At 35.8% G+C, this 22,887-nt stretch overlaps 1 protein-coding gene across 1 annotated transcript in view; it reads right to left on the bottom strand.

Annotated features, from left to right (window-relative positions):
* Positions 1-22,887, bottom strand: part of TAPT1 (transmembrane anterior posterior transformation 1) — a 92,574-nt gene that overhangs the window by 41,727 nt on the left and 27,960 nt on the right. Inside the window, exons 5-9 of the mRNA XM_027770446.1 lie at positions 22,477-22,595; positions 6,578-6,740; positions 3,529-3,664; positions 1,725-1,822; positions 1,477-1,546 (exon numbers count right to left, since the gene is read on the bottom strand). Coding sequence (XP_027626247.1) covers positions 1,477-1,546; positions 1,725-1,822; positions 3,529-3,664; positions 6,578-6,740; positions 22,477-22,595 — 586 coding nt within the window. The remainder of the gene's footprint in view (positions 1-1,476; positions 1,547-1,724; positions 1,823-3,528; positions 3,665-6,577; positions 6,741-22,476; positions 22,596-22,887) is intronic.

The raw sequence follows: 22,887 nt of genomic DNA, 5'->3' as shown, positions 1-22,887 counted from the left end.
AAAAAAAAAACTTTCTCAGTTTTAATTTCTTTTTTTAAAAATATTTGCCAGATGATGAATGTGCTTACATGTGAAAGAAACAATGGGAGAGAGAAGGAGAAAGCAACTTCCAGTGGGGAATGGTCACACTATAATCTCTTCTCCATTTCTCTATCCTGTGAGGATATGAGGTACTCACACATACATGTCTAGCATGTTTTTCAAGGTGTCAGGAAAAGAATTTGAATCATGTAGTTGGCCACATGGGATCTGGCTGCTTTAACAACCAGGCAAGGGATTCTGCCCAGTTTTTGATTTCTAATATGGTGAACAGTGACAGACCTAACTCATATGAATAAAAGTCTTCTGAGATCACCATAGCTTTTAAGAGTGTAAAAGAGTACTGAAACTCAGACAAATGCTGCTTTAGATGAGCCATGTAGGTCTCTTATCTGAGACTAACCCCGACCACCTTCCCCTTGACAGCCCTTCATCAATTTGAGGATATTATCAAGTCAGGTTCTTTCAGATGTCCCTGCTCCCTTTTCCATCTGCCTTGAATCACGCAAGGATGCCATAAACGCACTACACCTCAGCTTTCATAATTAGTGTGATATCAACTTGGTGAAAATGACAAATACTGTCTTCATGTTCATATGAACTCAGTTTTGGATTTATGGACTTCCTGGAAAGGTCTCAGGGACCCCTCATGATGGTTCCTTGAACCACATACTGAGATTCACCACACTATGTTGCTCTGATAATTATGTTGGACGATGTCTCCAGGGATGTTTTTTGCCTTCAAACTGCTTATAATTACAAAGTAGGCAATAAGGTCTAAGTGAAATGACCTGAGACAACCTGACATTTACGACCAGAGCTTTTCTCTTAGTAGCTAAGTAACTATCTGTCAATTGTATTTCAGTTTCTAAATCTATAAAATAGAGAAGTAATATTATGTGCTTCAGAGAAATTTCTGGACTAATGGGAAGCTTCTGAAAAAAATGATATGCAACTATGAATTTTAATTTATTTAAAAATTTTTTTTTTTATTTTTTTGGAGAGGTTTTTTTCTATAGGGCTTTTGTGCTCACCAGAGACACAGAAAGTGAGAAATCACCCCCTGGTGGGATGGTCATGCTGCAATCCTCTTCCATTCCTCTTGGGATCTTGAGAACGCATGCACACGTGCCTAGCATGAGTTTAAGCCACTGGGTCTAGGATTTGAACCATGGTCGACTACATGGGAGTCCTGTGATATAGCCATTACAGCAATTGCTGGTTCCTGAATTTTTAATTTTTAAAAAGTCTTAAACACCTTAAGATTATAATAGTTAAAGATAATAAGGAAACCTGGTAAAGATGTTGATAGCACTAGAGAAAGCACAGCTTAACTCAAAGAAACAGTGGCCCACAGGAAATGTTGACATTAAGGTTTCAGAATGCACTGCAAAATAATTCTAAACAGAACTGCAAGTAGCATTTAATTATACATACCACTGTTTGACATTTGAAAGAGATTGTTCTTTTCAAACTTCTTGAAAACACTTCCTTTAATTTCAACAAACTGAAATAGTAAACAGAAATATGTTCTTCATTATTATAAAAGTTTTTAAAATGCTACATAAAAAATTCCCTGGAACATAAATAACATATAGAACAAAGAATTTTATATCATCCAGAATACTGCCATATTGAAGTGCCTTGTATAATCTCAAAGGTATAAAATAAAATCCCATACTCACATTATTCGACATCATGATAGTAAGCAGTGACTTGTTGTGTGAGTTAAAAGCTACGTTGAGAGTTGTTGCTTGAACCATTATAAGAATTGCATGCAAAACTAACAGTTTGTCAAGGAAAAAACAAGTCTGTTTTCATATTAGTAGATAATACTATAAAATTTCAAAACTGAATAATTGGGGAAAAGACTATGCTTTCTAAATCAAGGCATATATAAGTATCATATCATCTTCATAGTTTCCCTATCAGCAATACTGGATAGATATATGCAATCTATATGAAACAGAAGCAGAAATGAACCTCCATGTATCTATTTAGACTGTGAGTCTTTCAGAAAAGGGTTATTTTGTTTTTACTGTATCTCTGGAATTGGCACAGTGCTTGGGAAATAGGCCCTAAAAAAAGTTTGTAAAATAATTTCAATAAAATATGTCAAGTCTGAAAGAAGAGACTTGAAAATACAGAATTTGAATTAAGATAACTTGTAAAATAAATAAGAAAAGAACATAAGCTCTCTCTGGTCAAATCAAAAAATAATATAATAATAATAGATGAAAGAAAATTAAATTAAAAAAAGACAAAAACATAAATATAAAATTAGTCTGGAAGTAACTTTCTTCTCTGGTTCTTCAGGGAACATGGAATATAAGACAATAAGAAATGTCTGATAATTAAGATTCTTCATGTCATTTTGAAGATAGCTAAAAGATGCAGAGTTACACTGCATACAAAATAGTTCATTTATATCTTAGATTGGTAACCATCTTATTTCATTAAAACTGGAATGAGCTTTTATGCTCAGAGATACTCACCCACTGAGTCACTTAATTTCTCAAGTATTAATCCAATTTTTCAAGTGCCACTCTTTCAAAGACAGTAAGAAAACAATATAAATTGGTCCTGTGACTGTATCCTGACTCCGAATGGAACTTTAGGGTAGGTATGTATATGTCTGCAAATATTAATACATTATGTATGGGTAAACATACACATGCATACAGTTTATACAATAAAGCATTTATTCTCCAAAAGAAAAAAATTAATCAGAAACACACACAGGAATGTGTATACACATAACCTCCAAAATTCTTCCCAACTAATTTTGCATTTTACTTCTAGATGCATTTTGCGTATTTTTTTTTTTTTGGAGAGATTTTCACTATAGGGCGCATGCGCTCGCCAGACAGACAGAGAGAGACATAGAGACAGAAAGTGAGAAATAACCCCCCAGGGGGGATGGTCATGCCACAATCCCTTCTCCTCCATTCTCCTCTCGGGATCTTGGGTACGCACGCACATGCACCCGGCGTGAGTTTTAAGCCACCGGGTCCGGGTCGTGAACTGCGGTTGACTACGTGGGAGTCCAGCGACATAGCCATTACACTAACTGCTGGTTCCCGCATTTTGCATATTTTAAGTCCAAGGTTGTAACAAAGAATTCACAGATTTAAATAAACCTTTAAGAAAAATTCTAATGCAAGTATGAAAAAGTTAATCCTTTATAATAAAACTGTTTTCTAGCAGTACAAAGGGTTGTGAGTACATGAGACTCTTTAATTTACAATTTCTATTACAACCAATTTCTCAAAAGAAAGCAGATAAATTACATCAATCTTTTAGATATACATATACATTTATTAGGTTGTCAGGAAAGTCATGATGAATTTTTCTGGTTTTCTATGCAAAGGTACATCATGACTTTCCTGACACTCCAATGCATCTTTAAATCCATAAAATGGTTAACCAAATAAAGTAAGGTAGAATGCACATTGACTACTGGATTTTATAATAAGCCTAAAAGGATACAGACATAGAGAACAGCCATGAAAAAGTGAGGAATCACCCCAATGTGGGCTCTTTTTCTTTCTTTAGGTTCTGTTGCTGTCCAGTAGAGAGCATCTAATATATCTTGTCCAAACGATGAAAACAAACGATCAGCTACCTGAAGAGAAAAATGATTGGGAAAGTATTCCTTAATATTCCATTTCAATATGTTCTTAAAATTCAGATGCAACTAAAATAACAGATTCAATTTTTTAAATCCTAGAAGTTAATGTAAAGAAAAACAAAAATCTGTTTACTTATTCTCATATATTTTACTATTTTCTGATACAAAATTTGATGCTCAAATATCTGTAGAATTTGAATTAGCTATGTTTGTAACAAAGTCTTAGGGCAAAAATAAAAGGAGGTGAGTTTATCAAAAGTATGGTTCCTCTGGTTTGAGCCACTTAAACTCAGGATTCAAACTAACATTCTTCAAGACGAATGTATCATTTGACCTACTCTATTCACATCTAATATTGTAAACATTAGCTGTTTGTGTTTGAGGTTTATTATATGGAACATAATATGCAGAATTGTTTCCTAAGGTCATTTTCAGGTACTAATCTCCTTGAATATAACACAACAAATAATAAAAGGCACATAAAAAAAGAAAAAAAGGCATCACATCATTCAGGATTCATCTGAGGGGCTGGTAGGTGGCTTGGTGGTTGAGGCGTTAGACTCCCACGTGGCCAATTGAAGTCTCCTGGCTTTGTTTCTTACTTTTCCTCTCTCTTCTCTCTCTGTCTGACTCTGAAGAGTGCACATACTCTATAGCAAAATAATAAACAAATAAAATTAATTTTAAAAAAAAAAAGGAATCATCTGAAACGTGACTACTAAGAGAGGCTTTTCCCAGACCATCTGATCTTTTATACTTTCATGGTCTATACTACGTTATCCTGTTTCTTCTTCATCACAGTATTTATCATTTCCTAATATCTCCTTGTTCATTGTCTATTTTTCATCTGTAGAGTATAAGCTCTATGAGAACAGGCTTTGGATCACTAATCCCTGGACTGTCAGGATCTAAGACCAGTGTCTGGTATAAGATCAGTTCAGCTTAAATATTTGCTGAGTGAAAACCTCTGCCATTTAGGAAATATTTAGCACATGTTTTACACTGTGGTAAGCCCTCTTTATGCACTGTCTCATTTAGTCTTAGTAATTCCCCTTGTATTTCCACTTTACAGATGAGAAATTGTGGATTATAGATATTTATTAACCAGTAACTGCAACTAGAATTAATGAGTATTAAAAAAAGAGGTGGAGGCAGGATTTGATTAGAGGTAGTTTGTCTATAGACTAAAGCCTGGACTCTTGTATACTATGTTCAAATCAGAGCATCAATTGTAGTCTACAAAAAGAATAAGTTTTTGAACCACTTTAATCAGTAATTCATGAATCCTTTCTCTTGGCCTATTTTCTTGTTTTAATTGCCAGAGGGTGTTCACACTCACAAGAGAGAGCAGGCCTGGGAACCAGCAGTTAGCGTAATGGCTATGTCGCTGGACTCCCACGGAGTCCACTGCGGTTCGCATCCCGGACCCGGTGGCTTAAAACTCATGCTGGGCGCGTGTGCATGCGTGCCCAGGATCCCGAGAGGAGAATGGAGGAGAAGGGATTGCGGTGTGAACATCCCCCCCCGCCAGGAGGGGATTTCTCGCTTTCTGTCTCTATGTTTCTCTCTGTCTATCTGGCGAGTGCATGCACCCTATAGCGAAAAAACATCTCCAAAAAAAAAAAGAGAGAGAGAGAGAGCAGGCCTGTGAGTGTACCTTCCCTTCCAACAGGGATAGTTAACACTATGACACTGTTGTAATCCTTTTTTCTCCATTTCTTCTTCCTGTCAGGATTTTGGGCATGTATACACATATCCTGGCATGTTTTTAAAGCCACCTGGACTGAGATTCCAACCGTAGTAGGGCATATGGGATCTGGCTCCCAGTGCACAGTGCTTAACCACTATGCTTCCTGGTTGGCTCATGACCCATTTCCTAATTCTACAATAATACTACCTTGGAGAGAGCTGTAAGTCAGGAGACATAAATATTAACTTTGAGGGCAAGGTGACGTTCCTGTCTCTTGCAGTTCCCCAAGAGGGAAAAGCATAAAGGAGACTAGGAGGGCACTGCCAAGAAGTGCAAGTCAAACAGAAGAAAGACAAGATGAGGCCTAGGATTTTCTTTCTGTAACAGGGAGGGGAGAACAAGATGGGCTACTCTGTTTCACAAACTCCATCCATACCTACTCCTCAGCTTTCTATGTGATGGGGTACAGCATGTGTACAGTCAGCAAACTCTGAATCAGGAAGCTATGGCGTGGTTTTAAAATATCTTGATACAATGCATTTAGGAGTTACCAGGACATTTAGAGACCTATGGTTTCTGAGAAGAGATGGAAAGTCCTCATCTCTACTAGGACCAGTAACTCCCATGGTACTACATCTGTCTACTCGCAAGGGAAAAACTCTTTAAGGCTAACTGAAAAGATGGACAGAACTCACTTATATCCCTAAATAGTATAAAAGGGCCAGCTGGTGGCACAGTGCTAACATGCGGTGGTAATGCTGACCCACAGGGGCTGGTCTGAAAGTTCTAGTAAAAATCACCTATGGATTTCCCATGAATTCAAATTTCCCTACTATAGACATGTACTTTTCAAGAGTTACTGACTAAACAGTGTTTCAGCAACAAGTGTCTTTCCTACATACTGCATGAGAATCCTGCCCTGAAGATTCACTGCCTTGAATGTGTCCCAAGAACAGTGGTCCAGGTACCACCTCCTTAGAAATACAGATTCTCTACTCCTACCCCCTATTTCTACTGCTTCATAATTCACATTTTAAAAAAATCCCTAAGCGACTGGACGCATACTATATGCCAGAAATACTACTACTAGAGATGGTAGAAAACTATCGTCGGTTCTCAGGAACCTTCTGTGTTGGAAGACCTGAAATTGTGCATGTTGACCGAACCTGTGTAGGCAGAAGGACAAACAAAGCATGCAGGTTGGCCAGAGCCCTTACCTCCAGCATGTTGTAGATGATGTAGAGCTTGATGACAGACTGCCCTCTTATCAGGTGGTACATCATGGAGTAGTCAACATAGTGCATCATGAAATAGCAGATTAGCAGAATGACACCCTTCAAAATGTCACACACCTGGGCAGGCTGAAGCAAACGTCTGTCCCTAAAACACACAAGAAGTAAATATAAGTTTCACTTTATATATTCTCAAAACAAATCATCTTTACTGGACATGTACCAATACAAATGTGGTAAGTAGTAGTAGGTTATGGATTAAAAATGTCAAACTAAGAAGGAAAGTTATACAAAATGACTATCTACCAGTTTGAAATTTTCAGCTCAGATATAAAATATAAAGATGTTTAACCAGGGGGGCCAGCAGGTGGCATGGTGGCTAAGGGGCTGGACTCCCACATAACTGACCACGGTTGAGTCCTGGACCTGGCAGCTTAGTTTCTCACTTTCCTCCCTTCTCTTTGTCTCTCTCTCTGGTTAAAAGATAGTAATGATGATAAATAAAAATTAAATAAGTAATTAAAAAAAAGTTTAGCCAGAATTACTACTAAAAGTTGGCAATTTTTGTGTTATTGGTTTTCTTTATTTTTGGTTAGATTTTTTGCTGTAGGGTGCATGCGTTTGCAGAAGAGAGGCAAAGGGAGAGACAGTGAGAAATCGCCCCCTAAAGGGGGATGGCCACACTGTAATCCCTTCTCCTTTATTCTCCTCCTGAGATTTTGGGCATGCATGACATGGACCCAGTGTGAGTCTAATGCCACCAGCTCTAGGACTGGACCCTCAGTTAGCTATATGGGAGTCTAGGACCTTAATTAACCATTATGCTATCTGCAGAAGCTGGTAATTTTAGCAAGCAAAGGACATCTGCTGAGAAAGTGCTTTAAAGCAATGTCTTTTCATGATTATGATTTAGGCATTTAAACTAATCACAAAGTACTGTAGCTAGCTGGGTCAGCCCTTTTTACACAATGTTAGTAATTTTATGCACATTGTACTCTGCCCCCACCCCCGAGGTTTTTGCCTTAGGGCACATATACTTGCCAAAGAGAGAGAGAGACAGAGACAGTGAGAGGGAAAGTGAGAAATCCCCCCCAGGGTGGATGGCCACATCATAACCCCTTCTCCATTCTTCTAGGATCTTTGGCATGCATGTACATGCATCATGTGAGTTTCAAGCTGCTGTATTCAGGAATCGAACTGCAAGTTGGCCATGTGAGAGTCTAGCTACATAACCACTAGGTCATCTGCTGGACCCACACACTGTACAGATTTTTTCACATTGGTTCATAAGAAATTAATATCTTTATGGCAGCAGAGTGTTCTATCATGTGGCTGTACCATGATTTATTTAACATAACACTGGCACCCAATATATGTTCTCTAGGCCTTTTAGAAAACATGGAGTTGTTCCTCTGGCAACATATATGCTAAATCTACAAGAAAGGTGATAGTGTAGACCTCAAGGGAATGAGTACTGTTAGAAAAGGAATGATACACAAATGTTACCATGGCAAAAGTGGAAGAGTCTACAATGTTACCCAGAATGCTGTTGGCATTGTTGTGAACAAACAAGGGCAAGATTCTTGCCAAGAGAATTAATGTACTGAGCACATTAAGCATTCTAAGAGCAGAGATAGCATCCTAAAATGTATGAAGAGAAATGACCAGAAAAAGAAGGAAGCCAAAGAGAAAGGTACCTGGGTTCAACTAAAGTTCCAGCCTGTTCCACCCAGAGAAGCCACTGTGTGAGAACCGATGGAAAGGAGCCTGAGTTACTGGAACCTATTCCCTATGAATTCATGGCATGATGGGTGTTAAAAATAAACTAATCTGTGTCTATAAAAAAACAACAACAAATAAACAAAAACCCTAATACTAATACATTTCTAATCTTTTGCAACCACAGGCGGCCTTCTATATCTGTAAGTTCTACATCTGTGGCATCAACCAATCCACGTGTTGAAAATATATGAAAAATATTTGATTACTGCTTTACTAAACATGTACAGATTATTTGTCATTATTTCCTAATTTAACAATTATTTACATATCATTTACATCATATTAGATATTACAATTAATCTAGAGATGATTTAAAGTATGTGAGAGGATGTGCATAGGTTATATACAAATATTATACCATTTTCTGTAAGAGACTCACACATCTATGGGTTTTGGTATCCACTGGGCCTTATGAAGCTAATCCTCCACAGACACTGAGAGATGACTGTATAAACTATGGGGCAATATACATGTTAAGTCTCATATGTGAAAGTTTATCTGCAGGATAAATTCCTAAAATTTTAATAGAAACAGCTGATATGCCCTCTGTAGGGCTGTACCAAATTTATACTTCTGCTAATAATGATATGAATAAGCCTGAAGCCAATGTATATCAATACAGGGTTTTATCAATTCTTGGATCTTTGCCAATTTCACTAGTTAAAAAAGGCATTTAATGTAATTTTGAGGTTAATTTTTCTTACTAGAAGACCGAATACCTTTTTCTTTTATATATACTTAAGAGTTATCTCTACTTCCTATGAATTCTTTCCTCACATCTTTTTAGTACTGTTTTATAGAGCAGATTTTATATTATAGAAGCTAGTTCTCTGTGACATAAGTGGAAGTTTTCTTCATAATTAACATAAACAGAAGGATCTTTTGTTTACTTCTGAGGTCAGAGTATGAACAGCTACACCTAAGTTGTGAAAGAAAATATCTTTTTTTTTTTTGAGAGGTTTTCGCTATAGGGTGCATACACTCGCCAGAGAGAGACATAGAGAAAGAAAGTGAGAAATCACCCCCCGGGGGGGATGGTCACACCGCAATCCCTTCTCCTCCATTCTTCTCTCAGGATCTTGGGCAGGCACGCACACGCACACGCACACGCACCCAGCGTGAGTTTCAAGCCACCGGGTCCGGAACGCGAACCACGGTTGACCATGTGGGAGTCCAGCGACATAGCCATTACGCCAACTGCTGTTTCCAAGAAAACATCTTAATAAGACGAAATACACAGTAGAAAAGAAAAAAAATTACATTAGTTTTGCTGGGTATAAAATCTGAGACAAGAGCAGAAAAGATTTTTTTTTTTTAATGTCTATTGCAGGCTAATTCCTCAAGACAGAAAATGCTCTGTTTCTCTTTTTTGCAGCTGGTATGTATAATGCAATCAGTAAAAAGTCCTGAGTATTTTCTTTAGAAGCTGTAGCATCACTTCCTGTGTTCTCAGTAGTGTAGTATTCTGAGCAACACAATACAGGGTACGTCCATTTTCTAATTGGCCACTGGTCTTCTGAGCCATCTACTGATGTGGCACTCCTTGGCTGCTTGGCAGGATTAGCACTTCCTACCCTGTCCACATTGAGTTCAAGGCCTCTTTTCTGTTCTGTTCTTTTTTTTTTTTTTAATTGAACAGTTTTATTCTGTTTTAGAATAAAAACCTCGCTTTAGTATTGTAAGGTGCACTGCAGGTATTCCATGCTGCCAGTTAGCACTGGGGCACCAAATGCCCCAGTCAGTGACCCAGTCGGCTGAGAAAATGCATGAACTCACACTTTCAGAGCATGTAGAACTAATATTTACAGTTTTTCATCTTGAAATTGGCCCAGAACATCTCTAACAGACTACACAGGTATTGTCATAGTATTTGCCTTGCTGCTCAGAATGCCTCAGAAATGTGTTCAATCATGATTGGTGGGTCCTCCAAAAACTTTGTTGTTTACATGCAAGCAAAGAGTACTAAACAATATTATTTAAATCATGGCTGCCACGTACTGGATCTTCATGAAACCAAATTACAAAACATTTATTTGTAGAGCTATATGAAAGACATAAAACTGAAATGAAAAATATCAACATATTTAAATATTCCAATTCTCCTCCAGTGTAGTTTTCCACATCTTTATCATTACTGAATGTTTCAAAGCAAAAGTTAACGAAACTCAAAATAGATAAAAATATTTAAATCTTTGATCCCTTTATTCCATGACCTTCATAAGAACACAAAAGTGGCCAGATTTTTTTCTACTCTAGCATAAAATATTAAAGATTTACTAGTAATTTGTAATTAGCAAGGAACTCTAGGCTGAGTCATTTGTGGTCACAGGTGCAATTACTGGTGTTAAGATGTGTTACAGAGGGACCAGCAGTTAGCGTAATGGCTATGTCTCTGGACTCCCATGTAGTCGACAGCGGTTCGAGTCCTGGACCCAGTGGCTTAAAACTCACACCGGGCATGTGTGCGTGCGTGCCCAAGATCCCAAGAGGAGAATGGAGAAGGGATTGAGGTGTGGCCATCCCCCCTGGGGGTTGATTTCTCGCTTTCTCTCTCTCTGTCTCTCTCTGTCTGGTGAGCGCACGTGCCCTATAGCAAAAAAAAAAAAAAAAAAAATCTCTCTCTCAAAAAAAGAGAAAGATGTGTTACAGAGTTGCCAAAATAATTGTTCTAACACTCTGAAGCCTCCTGAAACATAATGGAATGAGTCAAGATATCACCACAAAATTCTAGGCATGTCAGAAAGAAATGTTAATTGATATCTAGTTTTAAGGACTTAAAAAAAAAGAGGGAAGGTTACTTATTTGAAAATACAGCTAAGTACATTCTTATCAATGATTATTTACATTCATATACTGAAAATATCTATTGTTTGGATAAATCCTGTTATATGCCATTTGTTATAAAATGAAGTTCTTACAATGAGCATGAATAATTTATCCTTTTTAGATAATGGGAGAATGTATCAAATCTTCATCCATGTTCCAAACATTAAAAATGAAAACCAAAACAAACCCAAAACACACACACACAAACTCAAAAATCTTAAGCCTAGAAAACTAAGGAAAAAAGATCCACCCATAACTCTTGTTTTTCAGCATATGAACTTCTGCAAGGACACAGTATGTTTGCTGACTATAAAACATTTATTCTTTTAAAAATTAGTTGCTGTTTATACAGCTATACAAAGTTCTTAATGTTTCTTTGGCAATGGAATATAATGGAATTTTACAATTACATAAAAAAGTTACCTTTGCCTAAGAAAAAGTATTTACTGTGTATACATAGTTGACTGACAAAATTCTCTACCATCCAACACGCTAATTAGTTGATGAAATAAGCTACCCCATATTACAGGATTTCAAAAAAAAAAAAAAAAAAAGATACACACACACACAACCTTCTGTGAAGGCCTCTTTTCTTCTAAAGAGCCTTGCAGAGTTCAACAAGGAAACGAAGTCTTCCAAACTGTTATCTGTAATACTGCTTTACTAAAAAATAATGAAGTAGTAACAATTCTGTGAGCAGTTGTTAGAGGACCTCATTCCATAATGGAAACTGAAGTTAGATATGTACTTAATTATCATCTTCAGACATAATAAAGGGACACTACACATGTCCTGAAAAGAGGCAAATCATCTTAAGACTATTCTCAGGAAGAGCTAGAGGTAGATGGGACGATACTGGGCTAAACCAATGATCCTAAATGGAGACGAGTCAGAATTTGAATCACATGTATATGGAACACTGAGTGAAATAATTCTTAGCAGCTGAAGTTAAGGTTTTGGGTAAAACTGTATCAAAGACAAAGTCAATCAATCTCTACCATTACTTCCCTGTTTCCCTTCCTTTCTTTCCACTAACAATGTTCCTCACTTCTAGATACTCTGGCTGCTTTCTCTTCATGGAACCAGCATGTTCTTTACCCTCGTCTCTCAAACACCTAGTCCAGGGCACAGTTCTCTGTCGAGGGTTTTCTGACTATCAGGGTAATGTCTTGCTCTCCTGTTGCCTGTCCTTACCCCCAAGACTGAAAATGGAAGAGCTACTATAGGTTGGCTTTTGATCAATTAAAGACATTTCTAATTCAAATACTGAAAAGGGGAGACATTTTCAGCACTCTTGGGCTCCTGGTCTATGAATGACTGCCTCCCCTTGAATAACTAGGAAACAAACTAAGACATCAACACACAGGCCATACATCAACTGTCTCCTCTCTTCTCTTCTGAGAAGTGTGTCATAGTCAAGGGACTTCACACTATTCATAGAAAAATGATATTAAAGTATAAATTTATCAAGATGCAAAATATTTTAAAAATCCATCTGTGGTTCTCTCATAATACATATTTTTCATTAGCTTTCTGAAAACCCTTCAGTTGACATCACCAACAGTCATGGGCCTCCAATTTAAAAACTATAGGTCATGTTTTATGAATTAAAGAAAATGATAGAAATTAATTGCCAGGGTAAATTAAAGTAGAAAACTATACTTAGAGCTTTTGGTACTAGATTGGCTTCTCCATAGTTAAGTGATCTCAGTCAAAGCAATTCTATGTAAAAGACAAAGGACTATCCAGTTGTGCTTTTTCTAGAACATATTTGCAACAAAGGGACATGTTGGTACATCTATGAAAGAATATTAATATTTAAAACATGTCACTGTTCAAAATGAGATCTACTAAACACTGGAAACAAATATCCCCAAATAATATAATACAGCATTGTCTGAAACAAGGTGAGTTAAAGTTTTTAAGTAAAGTGGGGACCAGCAGATGGCATAATGGTTATGTCGCTGGCATAATGGTTATGTTGCTGGACTCCCAGGTATTCAACCATGGCTTAAAATTCACACCATATGTGCGTGCATGCCCAAAGTCCCAGGGGAAGAAGGTATTGCGGCAAGGCCACCTCGACTTCACAAGGAATGTTCTTCATGAACAGCTACATTCTAGACTTTAAAGAATTGCTAGACTTATAAGAACCAACAACTCAGTCAGTACCTTTTATCTTTCAGTTAAATTTAACAATACAATTTATTACTGCATAGTGATCTCAACCAGAAAACTTACCATGCTAAAAACTAAATGTATCTATCATTTTCTTTATTTCTAAAGTTACATGCAAAAAGCTAGGACTAAATGTATTACAATGGACCTGCTGCTTTCTGTACATTCCCTGCTCTGGTGAGAATTTTTCTATGCTAACATCAAAACTAGTTGCTACAAAAATGACTGATTTTCAAGATTAAGGAATATTATTGAAATATAGAAGAAGCATAACCCTTAAAAAACAGGAGTCTTACTGTCATATTAAGTAGTGCCCCCATTAATGAAAAAAGAATGCTGCAAAAATAAAAAATTGCTTCTAAGGTGGCATCTTAAGATATCTATATGTATCTTAGCCTCTCTAAAATAAGACCTAACCTAAAAAATAAAATTACTCAGTTAAAGTGACTTAAGCACAGTATTTGTTCCTTCTCTGCCAAGATATTTCAAACTCCCTAAGAAGCTTACCCCTGGCCCTGCAAATCAACCTTGAATTGGCTTTTGAACAATATTTTCAGACACAGCTAGTTTCCAATCAGTCTGAAAACATCCCAGAGGATCAGCTTGGGTTACTGCATTATAAAGTGCATACACTGGGTCTCTCTCTCTCTCTCTCTTTTGGTATATTTAGCTATTTGTGGTATAATTGAAAAAATGAAGAAATACAAGCACTATTGAAATGAAACATGTAAAATGTTTAATACAATTCACATTTTTGAAGAAAAAAATCCTTTGTGATTTTAAAGTAAATTGGAATAAAGTAGTGGGATCAAGATGTTTTCTTTAATTAGAAAATTGAGTATTTTTAATTTTAAGTTTGACAACATACCGTAGAAAAAGAATTATTTAACACTTAAGTTGAATAATTAAAACCAGTCTTCGGACTTTAAGATAATTTCAAACTGTAATATAAAACAATAACTGGTTTTATAAAGCTTTGCTCAGTATTTGAAGTGCTGCAAAATAGAAACTATTTATATGGAAGGAACCACCCTCAGCTGACCTATGTGACAGTGGGAATCAAGTATTTGCTATCAAGCCTAAACTAACATGTGTAACTAAAGACTATTTTATTGAATTATTTTTATGGTAGATAAAATCATGGTCAACTCCTTCACTAATGTGGACAAAGCTTCAAGACCAAGTAGGAATGCTATTAAAAAAGGACAGGGGGCCACATTTTTTTTCAGTATGTTTCCATTCCCAGATAGTTATGTTTACTTATGCCTATGTTGTTTATATTTTCGTACTGTAACTAATAGTCATTTGTATGGATGTTAATTTGGCCAAGAGTATAGAAAGGAAAATCAGGGTTTACTCACCACAAGGAGTCCCTGTGCCACCACATTCCATTCTATAAAGGAAGTGAAAGTGCTCCTCCCTTCGGTCTGATTTACGAGAAAGAAAGAAAGAGAGAAGGTTGTAATGTTGCTACGCTACTTAGAGCGTTATGGTGAGGAAATGGGACAACAAAATCTGATGTTATGTAGACTTCTAATATAACAAATACACTACTCTCAATAAACCAGTCACATAGATCAGCCTGATAAGAGGAAATAACAAGCATACTTGCTTCCCCAGAGAAAGTTACCAAGAACTTGCTCTTCATGTGCAATAGTGGTGGCATTAATCACTGGGCTAAACTCAGTATTTTTTGCCTAAGAAGAGTAAAGTCTATTTTTAATGTATATGTGGACTTAATTTTGAATAGAACTATCTCAAGAGAGACAAGACATATAGAAGAAACCCAACAGATTAAGAAATGGTCAAGCATTTGAACTTCATCATTCTGGGAGATAAGGACTTTCCTATGGGGTAAACTCTTAAAAGAAAAAGATATTCTTGCCTCTTAAAATAAAATAAAAAGGTCCAAAAAAGCCTTAAATAAGAGTTATACCTACACTGAAGGATCAAAATATTTGCTTACACATATTTTATTTGTTCTATAATAAAAAAACTCTAGCACTTATTATTTAAACCTACTTAACTAGTTTATTACTACATAAACTGTTTTTTCAAAAGTTCTTGGCACAGGTTGTATTATTTTTCTCTACAATTGTCCTTAAATTTTTATTCACTCAAATTTTAAAGCACAAAAATTCCAAAGCATAAAATAAACTCACAAATTTTAGAAGGAAAGAGGTTTCACAGAAGTGCTAAGTAAATTAAAAACTTACACAGTGGGCTTTTATTTGTTCTACAAGCAAATTTGGATAGAACATTCTGTTTTCCAAGAAACACAGAAACCTCATATAATGAACCAAAACTTAATTCTGTTTTCCATGTTTTCAATCATGAAATTCAGGAAGTTTCTTATGTTTTCCTAAAATAACATGAGCCTCTCTGGGAAAGAGGGAAGAACTATATCAACGAGTCTGCTTTTAAAGAATCGAGACATATTTCTGTCTGTCTTTTTGGTCTAAACAAGACATTTGGTGGCAAAGATTTTTCAAGATTGTTAACTTATCAAAAGAATTTCAACCAAGTATTTTTGAGATCTCTGAAGACAGTTGTAAACTCTTTATGAAAGCAGTGTGTTCTCTGTAAACAACACACCTGTGGGGCTCAAGATGTTTGCCTGTCAACATTTCAAAAACAGGGTCAAAGTCAGCAAAATGTTCTGTTGGCTATTCTGAAGGGTAGATCTACTAAGGGACTGCCGAATCATACTGGTCTTCAGCCTGGGTGAAAAGTCTCTTTGTTTACTTAGGTGCCAGTAAAAAAACAAAAAACAAAAAACAAAACCAAAGCCAAAGCCAAAACCATGGCAAATTTGCAGAAGATCTGGAATTAGGTCAAAGATTAAATTCTGAAGTTGAAAATCCAGGGGCCTATCTGCTTTAAAAAGTCTCTTACAAATAAATGCTATATCAAGAAATAACTGCAAGCAGAAGAGATGAGATGACTAATTTCAAATACGAAAGGCAGTAATTAATGATGTGATATTGAAACAGTATCAGAGACAGGAAACAGTTATTGTTTTCATGTCAGCATCTTAACTAATTTGACAAATAAGCTTTTTCTCCCAGTTTTAGAAATAATTTCAAAGAACTAAGAAACTAGGAAGATACTAAGTTTTGTTTTTGTTCTTGTTTTTAATGGAAAGATGACTGCAATTCAGGAGAATGAGAAAAAGAAAGCACTAGTTAGAAAAAAAGAATACAATGAACTTCTGCTAGGGTCTTTAATTCCTTTTTATCCCAATGAAAAAAATAAGTCAGACTGAAGGAAAGAGCACTTTAACTGAAAAAGATGGAACATGACATAGCTACAGGCAAGACAAATATAATCTTTAGTAGAAGTAGAGAATATTGAAAGAAAAGCTATAAAAAGCATATAATTTAGAATAATCATTTTATAAATATAAAATGTATATTTATAACATATTTGAAAGGTTGTATACTTAGTTATCAAATATTTCACATATCATGCTTTTCAAAATAATGTTCTAAGAGATACTGCTTTTTAAACTGTTCACAAAAAATAAAAATTGTAACTCATATTACTGTGAACGTAAATGACTCGTTTGAGATAAAATATATTAATGTACTAAGACAATAGGCAGTGTTTTCATATTCTGTGTAATCTGGTCTACCCTTACACAGACTATCTAAAATTAATGAAATTCTGTAATATAGATTTAGCTGCATTTCACATATATATAATATAAATATTAGTGATAGCATCGTATGTAATTTTTCAGTTAATCCAGATGGCAGAAATAGTAAGAACTGTTTGAAGAGGAAAATTTAATGGCATGTTAAACACAGTATGTAACCATAGGCTGCCCCCTAGTGTCGTTTTAGCTTTACAACCTTGGTAATGAAAGCACTATTTACAAATGTTTTTAATGTTAATTTAGATTAAACAGTATGTCAAACATATAAAAAAAAAATCATCTTTATGTACTAAAAAATGATTTAAAATATCTAAAAAAGGTTTAAGATTTCCCAGTTGCCTGCAACACCTCTTTCGGTTTTCAGAATAAACAGTTAAAGATTTTTCTAATGCTCTTTAGGTTTGCTGTTTGCCCAACTGACAGAAGGCACACAGAAATAAACTTGAAAATAACAACGTCTTGTGCAGCACATACGTCTTCAAATAAGAGCCTCCAAGAGAAGACCCTTGGGAACACTGGCAGATTACCACTGTTACTCACTGTCCTCTGATAACTACATGCAAGGAAGTAATTATTCCACGAGAAAGTCTTTAGGTTATATAGCCTAATATTTCATCTCATCATGCCAACAGCCATAACAGAATATATGTTTTTGAAAGACATTCATGTGAAAATAGCTAGAATATGAGCTTGTTTCACATTATACAACACAGAACTAAGAAGCAATGAGCTCAATATACAGATGTGAAAATCCCTATTGTTATTTTGTGTCAGGTAGTTTTATCTAGCTTTATCTAAATTTCCATGTGTTCATTTTTTTATATAGCCATACCTAAAGATTTATATTTATTGTGTTATTAGGGTTTACTTTGGTCTTCTGCAAAGGTAACTAAAATGCCATGATTCTACTGAGCCCCCAAAAGTGATCTGAAAAAAAAAAAAACAATGTTAAGTTTTATTAACTTATTAAAGATTAGCCAAGAATAAGATCTTCATAAAAATCCTCCCAAAGGAGGGTGGAAAATGGGAGTGGGTGTGGTTGGGCTGAATGGAATCAAGGGAAAAAAGAAGCAAAACATTTAATAGACACAAAAATGGAAACTTACCAGTTGATGATAACATATAGGGTAATATCTATGACTGGACTAATTTACAGAGTATTCATTCGGAGAAAATTCATTTTGTATGCTGTCAAGATACACAGTGATTGAATGTTAAAAAAAAAAAAAAATAGACTATGACAACTGAAGATTTTCTGCCCAAACTTCACCCTCCTGACACCCAAGATCTAATAGGACAGGCCAATCACAAGCCATCTACATTCACGCTCTGAGTGGCCCCCCTTGAGGGACTAGGACAACCGAAGATTTTCTGCCTGGACTTCACCCTCCTGCCCCCCAAGATCAAGTAAGGTCAGAGTAATCCTCAATTCCATGGAATCTGCTGCATAAAGGGAAAAACAGAACTGCAGAGAGATTACAGAACACCTGCTACACACCTTTAAACACAGATTTAACTCCAAATATTAGGAAAAAAACATATAATCCATCAGATGACTAGAAACCACCACAGAGGCACAAGAAATATGAGTAGCTAAGAAAATATCTCTCCCCTAAAGGAATAAAATAATTCTTCATCCTCCACAGACAATATAATGGAACTCATGGAAATGTCAGATAAAGAATTTAGAATATACATAGTAACAAAGCTAATAGAGATGCAAGGGAAGAGAGACAACGAACTCCAGAAAATATAGGAGAAAAAAGAAAAATAGTTCCAGAAGGTAAGGAAGTTCTTACACGATCTGAAAGAGGAAATACACACCATAAAAAAGAATCAAACAGAATTGTTAGAGACGAAGGTTACAATACAGGAAATCAAAATCTCCCTTGAAAGTATTAAAAGCAGATTAGATCATACAGAAAATTGAATCTCAGATGTAGAAGACAACCTCTGACCTAGAAAAATTCACCAAAAAGACTGAGAACATAACTCCCCCACACACAAAATGAGAATAATACCAGATTTTCAGTATCCCAAAAAGATCTTCTTCAAGGCACATCATAGCCAGATTGGCCAAAACCACAGACAGAGACAAGATATTAAAATTGGCAAAAGAGAAATGTCAAACTACTTTCAAAGGATATCCCATCCCATCAGGCTAATGTCAGGTCTTTTATCAGAAACAATGCAAGCAAGGAAAGAATGGAAAAATATATTCAAAGTATTAAGTGAAAAATAATTTCAATCAAGAATATTATTACCCGGCAAGATTATCCTTCATATGGGAAGAAAAGACAAAAACATTCTCAGATAAATAAAACCTAAAAGAATTTACCAACATCAGACTAGCTCTCTAAGAAGTTCTGAAGGGAGTGCTATATCAGGAAAACTAAAGTCAGACACATAGAAATAAGAGTACAAAGAACAACCAAGAGAATGGCCAATCTTTGGTAGAGACAAGTCTGAAAAGAGCAATAATAACATTGAATGTTAACTTCCAGAATTTAAATGGAAAATCAGACCATAGTAACACTGCAAATTCAACAGAATAGAGATTAATTATATGAGACTGAACTGGTAAAATAGAATTTTATGACTTTTAAATATAACATTACTGATTTTTTTCTGTTTTGTTTTCCAGATGTAAGTATTTTTGTCTTCTCTTAAACTGTTGATAGATTCATCTACTTACTGTTTGAAATGAATCCTAGCCCTTTCTCCTGGCTTTAAGCCTTAAGCAAACTTCTCTTGACATTTTTTGATTTTGATCTATTAAAACTAAAATTGTTTTTCTTGAAATTTAAAAATGCATAAAAATACCTATTTAATGACTATGTTAAGCTATATAGCCCCAGCTAGGTGCTACTTTATAGTATGTTCATTCTACTCACTAAGGTTTATGCCTAAAGTCAGACATGTGTTCACAGATATGTATATATCAGCTTTACTTGCTATTGAAAGTATTTAGATTGAGATCTCTTGTGAATCAATAAAACGTGGAAGGAAAAAAAAGGCATGAAAAGCAACTGTAGGTACCAGAGACAGTGTGAAAGGAGGGTGGGAAATGGCAGAGGGTGAAAAGTAGGGAATCAAGAAGAGTTTAAAAAAAAAAAAAAAAGTGGGAATCAGCAGTTAGGGTAATGGCTATGTCGCTGGACTCCCACGTAGTCGACCGCGTTCGCATCCCGGACCCAGTGGCTTAAAACTCACACCGGGCGTGTGAGTGTGCGTGCCCAAGATCCCGAGAGGAGAATGGAGGAGAAGGGATATTGCGGCGTGACCATTCCCCCTGGGGGGTGATTTCTCGCTTTCTGTCTCTATGTCTCTCTCTGTCTGTCTGGCGAGCGCACGCGCCCTATAGTGAAAATCACTCAAAAAAAAAAAAAAAGGCAAAATATTTAAGAAAAAAGAAATGGAAAATTATTTGTTGATGATAACATGTACGGTAATATCCTTGATTGAGCCAATACACAGTGTACTCTGGATGAAAAAAAATCTTATCCAGTAAAAAAAATCTCATACTGCAATGATGGTACAGTGAATGAATGTAAATAAATACATTTTAAAAAAAGAAAGAAATTTGCTCCAAACACCTGAGCCACAAGAAAAATAAAAGTGCTCTTTTTACAATATGATCATGATCATTAAATTATCGCAATTTATATCAGAAGGAATTCTTCCTTATCAAAACTGATTAAGGCTCAGTTTTAAAGGGACTAGATATATGTCTAAATATTAAGTATATAGTCATTTACTACTTTAAAAGAGAATCTTCTATGACTTTACTCTTAAAAAAATTACGAAGATTAACCAATAATTTTGTAACTAAATTTCCATGATTATACTATTTTATTAATTATATATCTCATATACCATGGAACTATCACTGTAGTTAAATGAAATTTCACAAATTATTGTCCATTAAATTTTTGAAAGTGACATTAGATATGTAGCCTAGACAACTAAATAATAACGTAGTAGAGTGACTACACAGAGTGGAGACATTGACAAACCAAACAAAGAAAACTATAAAACCCAAACTTCTCTCTAACCTGAGACCAGTAAAGCATCAGGTTTCACAAAAGCTTAACACTTTGGCCTTACTTTTCCTACTTCTAGTACAGAAAAAAGGGAAGGAAACTAGTATTTATTCTTGTTCACTATGAACATACTATGTTGGATATTCTTTTTACATCTCCTAGTCTCTGTGGTAAAAGACTGCGAGCTCTCGATACCCCTTTGTACTGCAGGGGAAACAGGTTTAATAAGGCAGCTGCCTATAATTCCCCCAGATAATCCATGTCAGAAAGGGCTGTCTTATTTTCTCACTAGGATAATGGTCTTTAAGAGCTTTTCTATTTTCACAAAGCATAGGGACTTTTTTTTATCTAATTTTTTTTTTTTGGAGAGGCTTTTGCTATAGGGCGCATGCACTCTCCAGAAAGAGAGAGACAGAGAGACAGAAAGCGAGAAATCACCCCCCAGGGGGATGGCCATGCTGCAATCCTTTCTCCTCCATTCTCCTCTCAGGATCTTGGGCACGCACACATGCCCGGTGTGAGTTTAAGCCACTGGGTCTAGGACTCGAATCGTAGTCGAGTACATAGGAGTCCAGAGACATAACCATTATGCTAACTGCTGGTCCCAGCATAGGGACTCTTACCTAGAATCAGTATCTAAAGCTCCACAAGTTATCAAAACAGTGATTCTCAAATAAAATGCAGGAGAAATCTCTGTAGAGCTCCATAGGAAATTCTGATACCATCTGCCTCTCATCTTTTTAACTTAGGACCAAGCTCTCTTTTACAGATGATGCTAAGGAGGTTCAGGGACTTCAAGAAAATAAATATACAGGTGAGTTAGAAAAGTGGCTAAGTAGGTCTCTGGCACTCAGTCCCTTCTACATCTGCTTCATAGCCTCTTACCTTAACATTATTCAACTAAAGTAAAGTTTTGGTTCAAAACCATATTCCCCTCAAAAAAATGCTTATGAAAGCATGATATTATATATGTTATATAGTATGCATTAAAAAGATAAATTATACATTAAGGTCAAAATGTGGATTAAAACTGTATGAATTATCCTTATTTTGCAAACTCTATAAATAATAAAAATAATAAAATAGGGGCCAGCTGGTGGCATAGTGTGATTAAGGCAGCTAGATCCCATATGACTGGCTGAGAAGATGAAGTCCTGAACCCATGGTCTGAAAAACATGCCAGGCACCTGTGTATGCATGCCCAAAATCCAGAGAAGAGTATGGAGAAGAGACTGTGGCATGGTTATCTTTCTAAGGGGTGCTTTCTCTGTCTCTCTCTCTCTCCGTCTCCAGGTGCATGTGCCCAATAGCAAAACAAAACAAAAACAAAACCCTAAAACTAAAAAAAATAACAAAATCATCTAGACATTTAACATAGTTAATAATCTTAAACTTACCTTAAGCCAAAGCAAGGCAAAGTGAGCAGCCTGAAGAGCGCCAGGAAAACTCGTAAAGGAAGCAGGGTGAATATATACAGAAATGCATCCAGGCATAGAAAGATTCCAAAAACCATGAGCTGGATTTTAAAAGGAAACAAAAAAATGTAAAATATTCTAGATGAAAATTTCAAATAATCAAATAATTTATAACTGTATGAAAGGTTAATATCTCATAACTTAGCTCTGGGAGTAACATTGGGTTGTCAGGAAAGTCATGACATTTTTTTTTTTTTCTGTACTAAAATGTATCATGACTTTTCCAACACCTCAATAATAGTTCTACTTGTGTATAAGCCATATTTTAATGAAAGTCCTTTTCCAAAATGAAAGTTTATACTTCTTCTTCCAGACTCTTTGGTTTATCACCTA

Source organism: Tupaia chinensis, unplaced genomic scaffold (genome assembly GCF_000334495.1).
Source record: "Tupaia chinensis unplaced genomic scaffold, TupChi_1.0 Scaffold000138_1, whole genome shotgun sequence".
NCBI classification, from domain to species: Eukaryota; Metazoa; Chordata; class Mammalia; order Scandentia; family Tupaiidae; genus Tupaia; species Tupaia belangeri.
The sequence above is the reverse complement of the archived record's forward strand: the minus strand, read 5'-3'. Positions and strand labels throughout refer to the sequence as shown.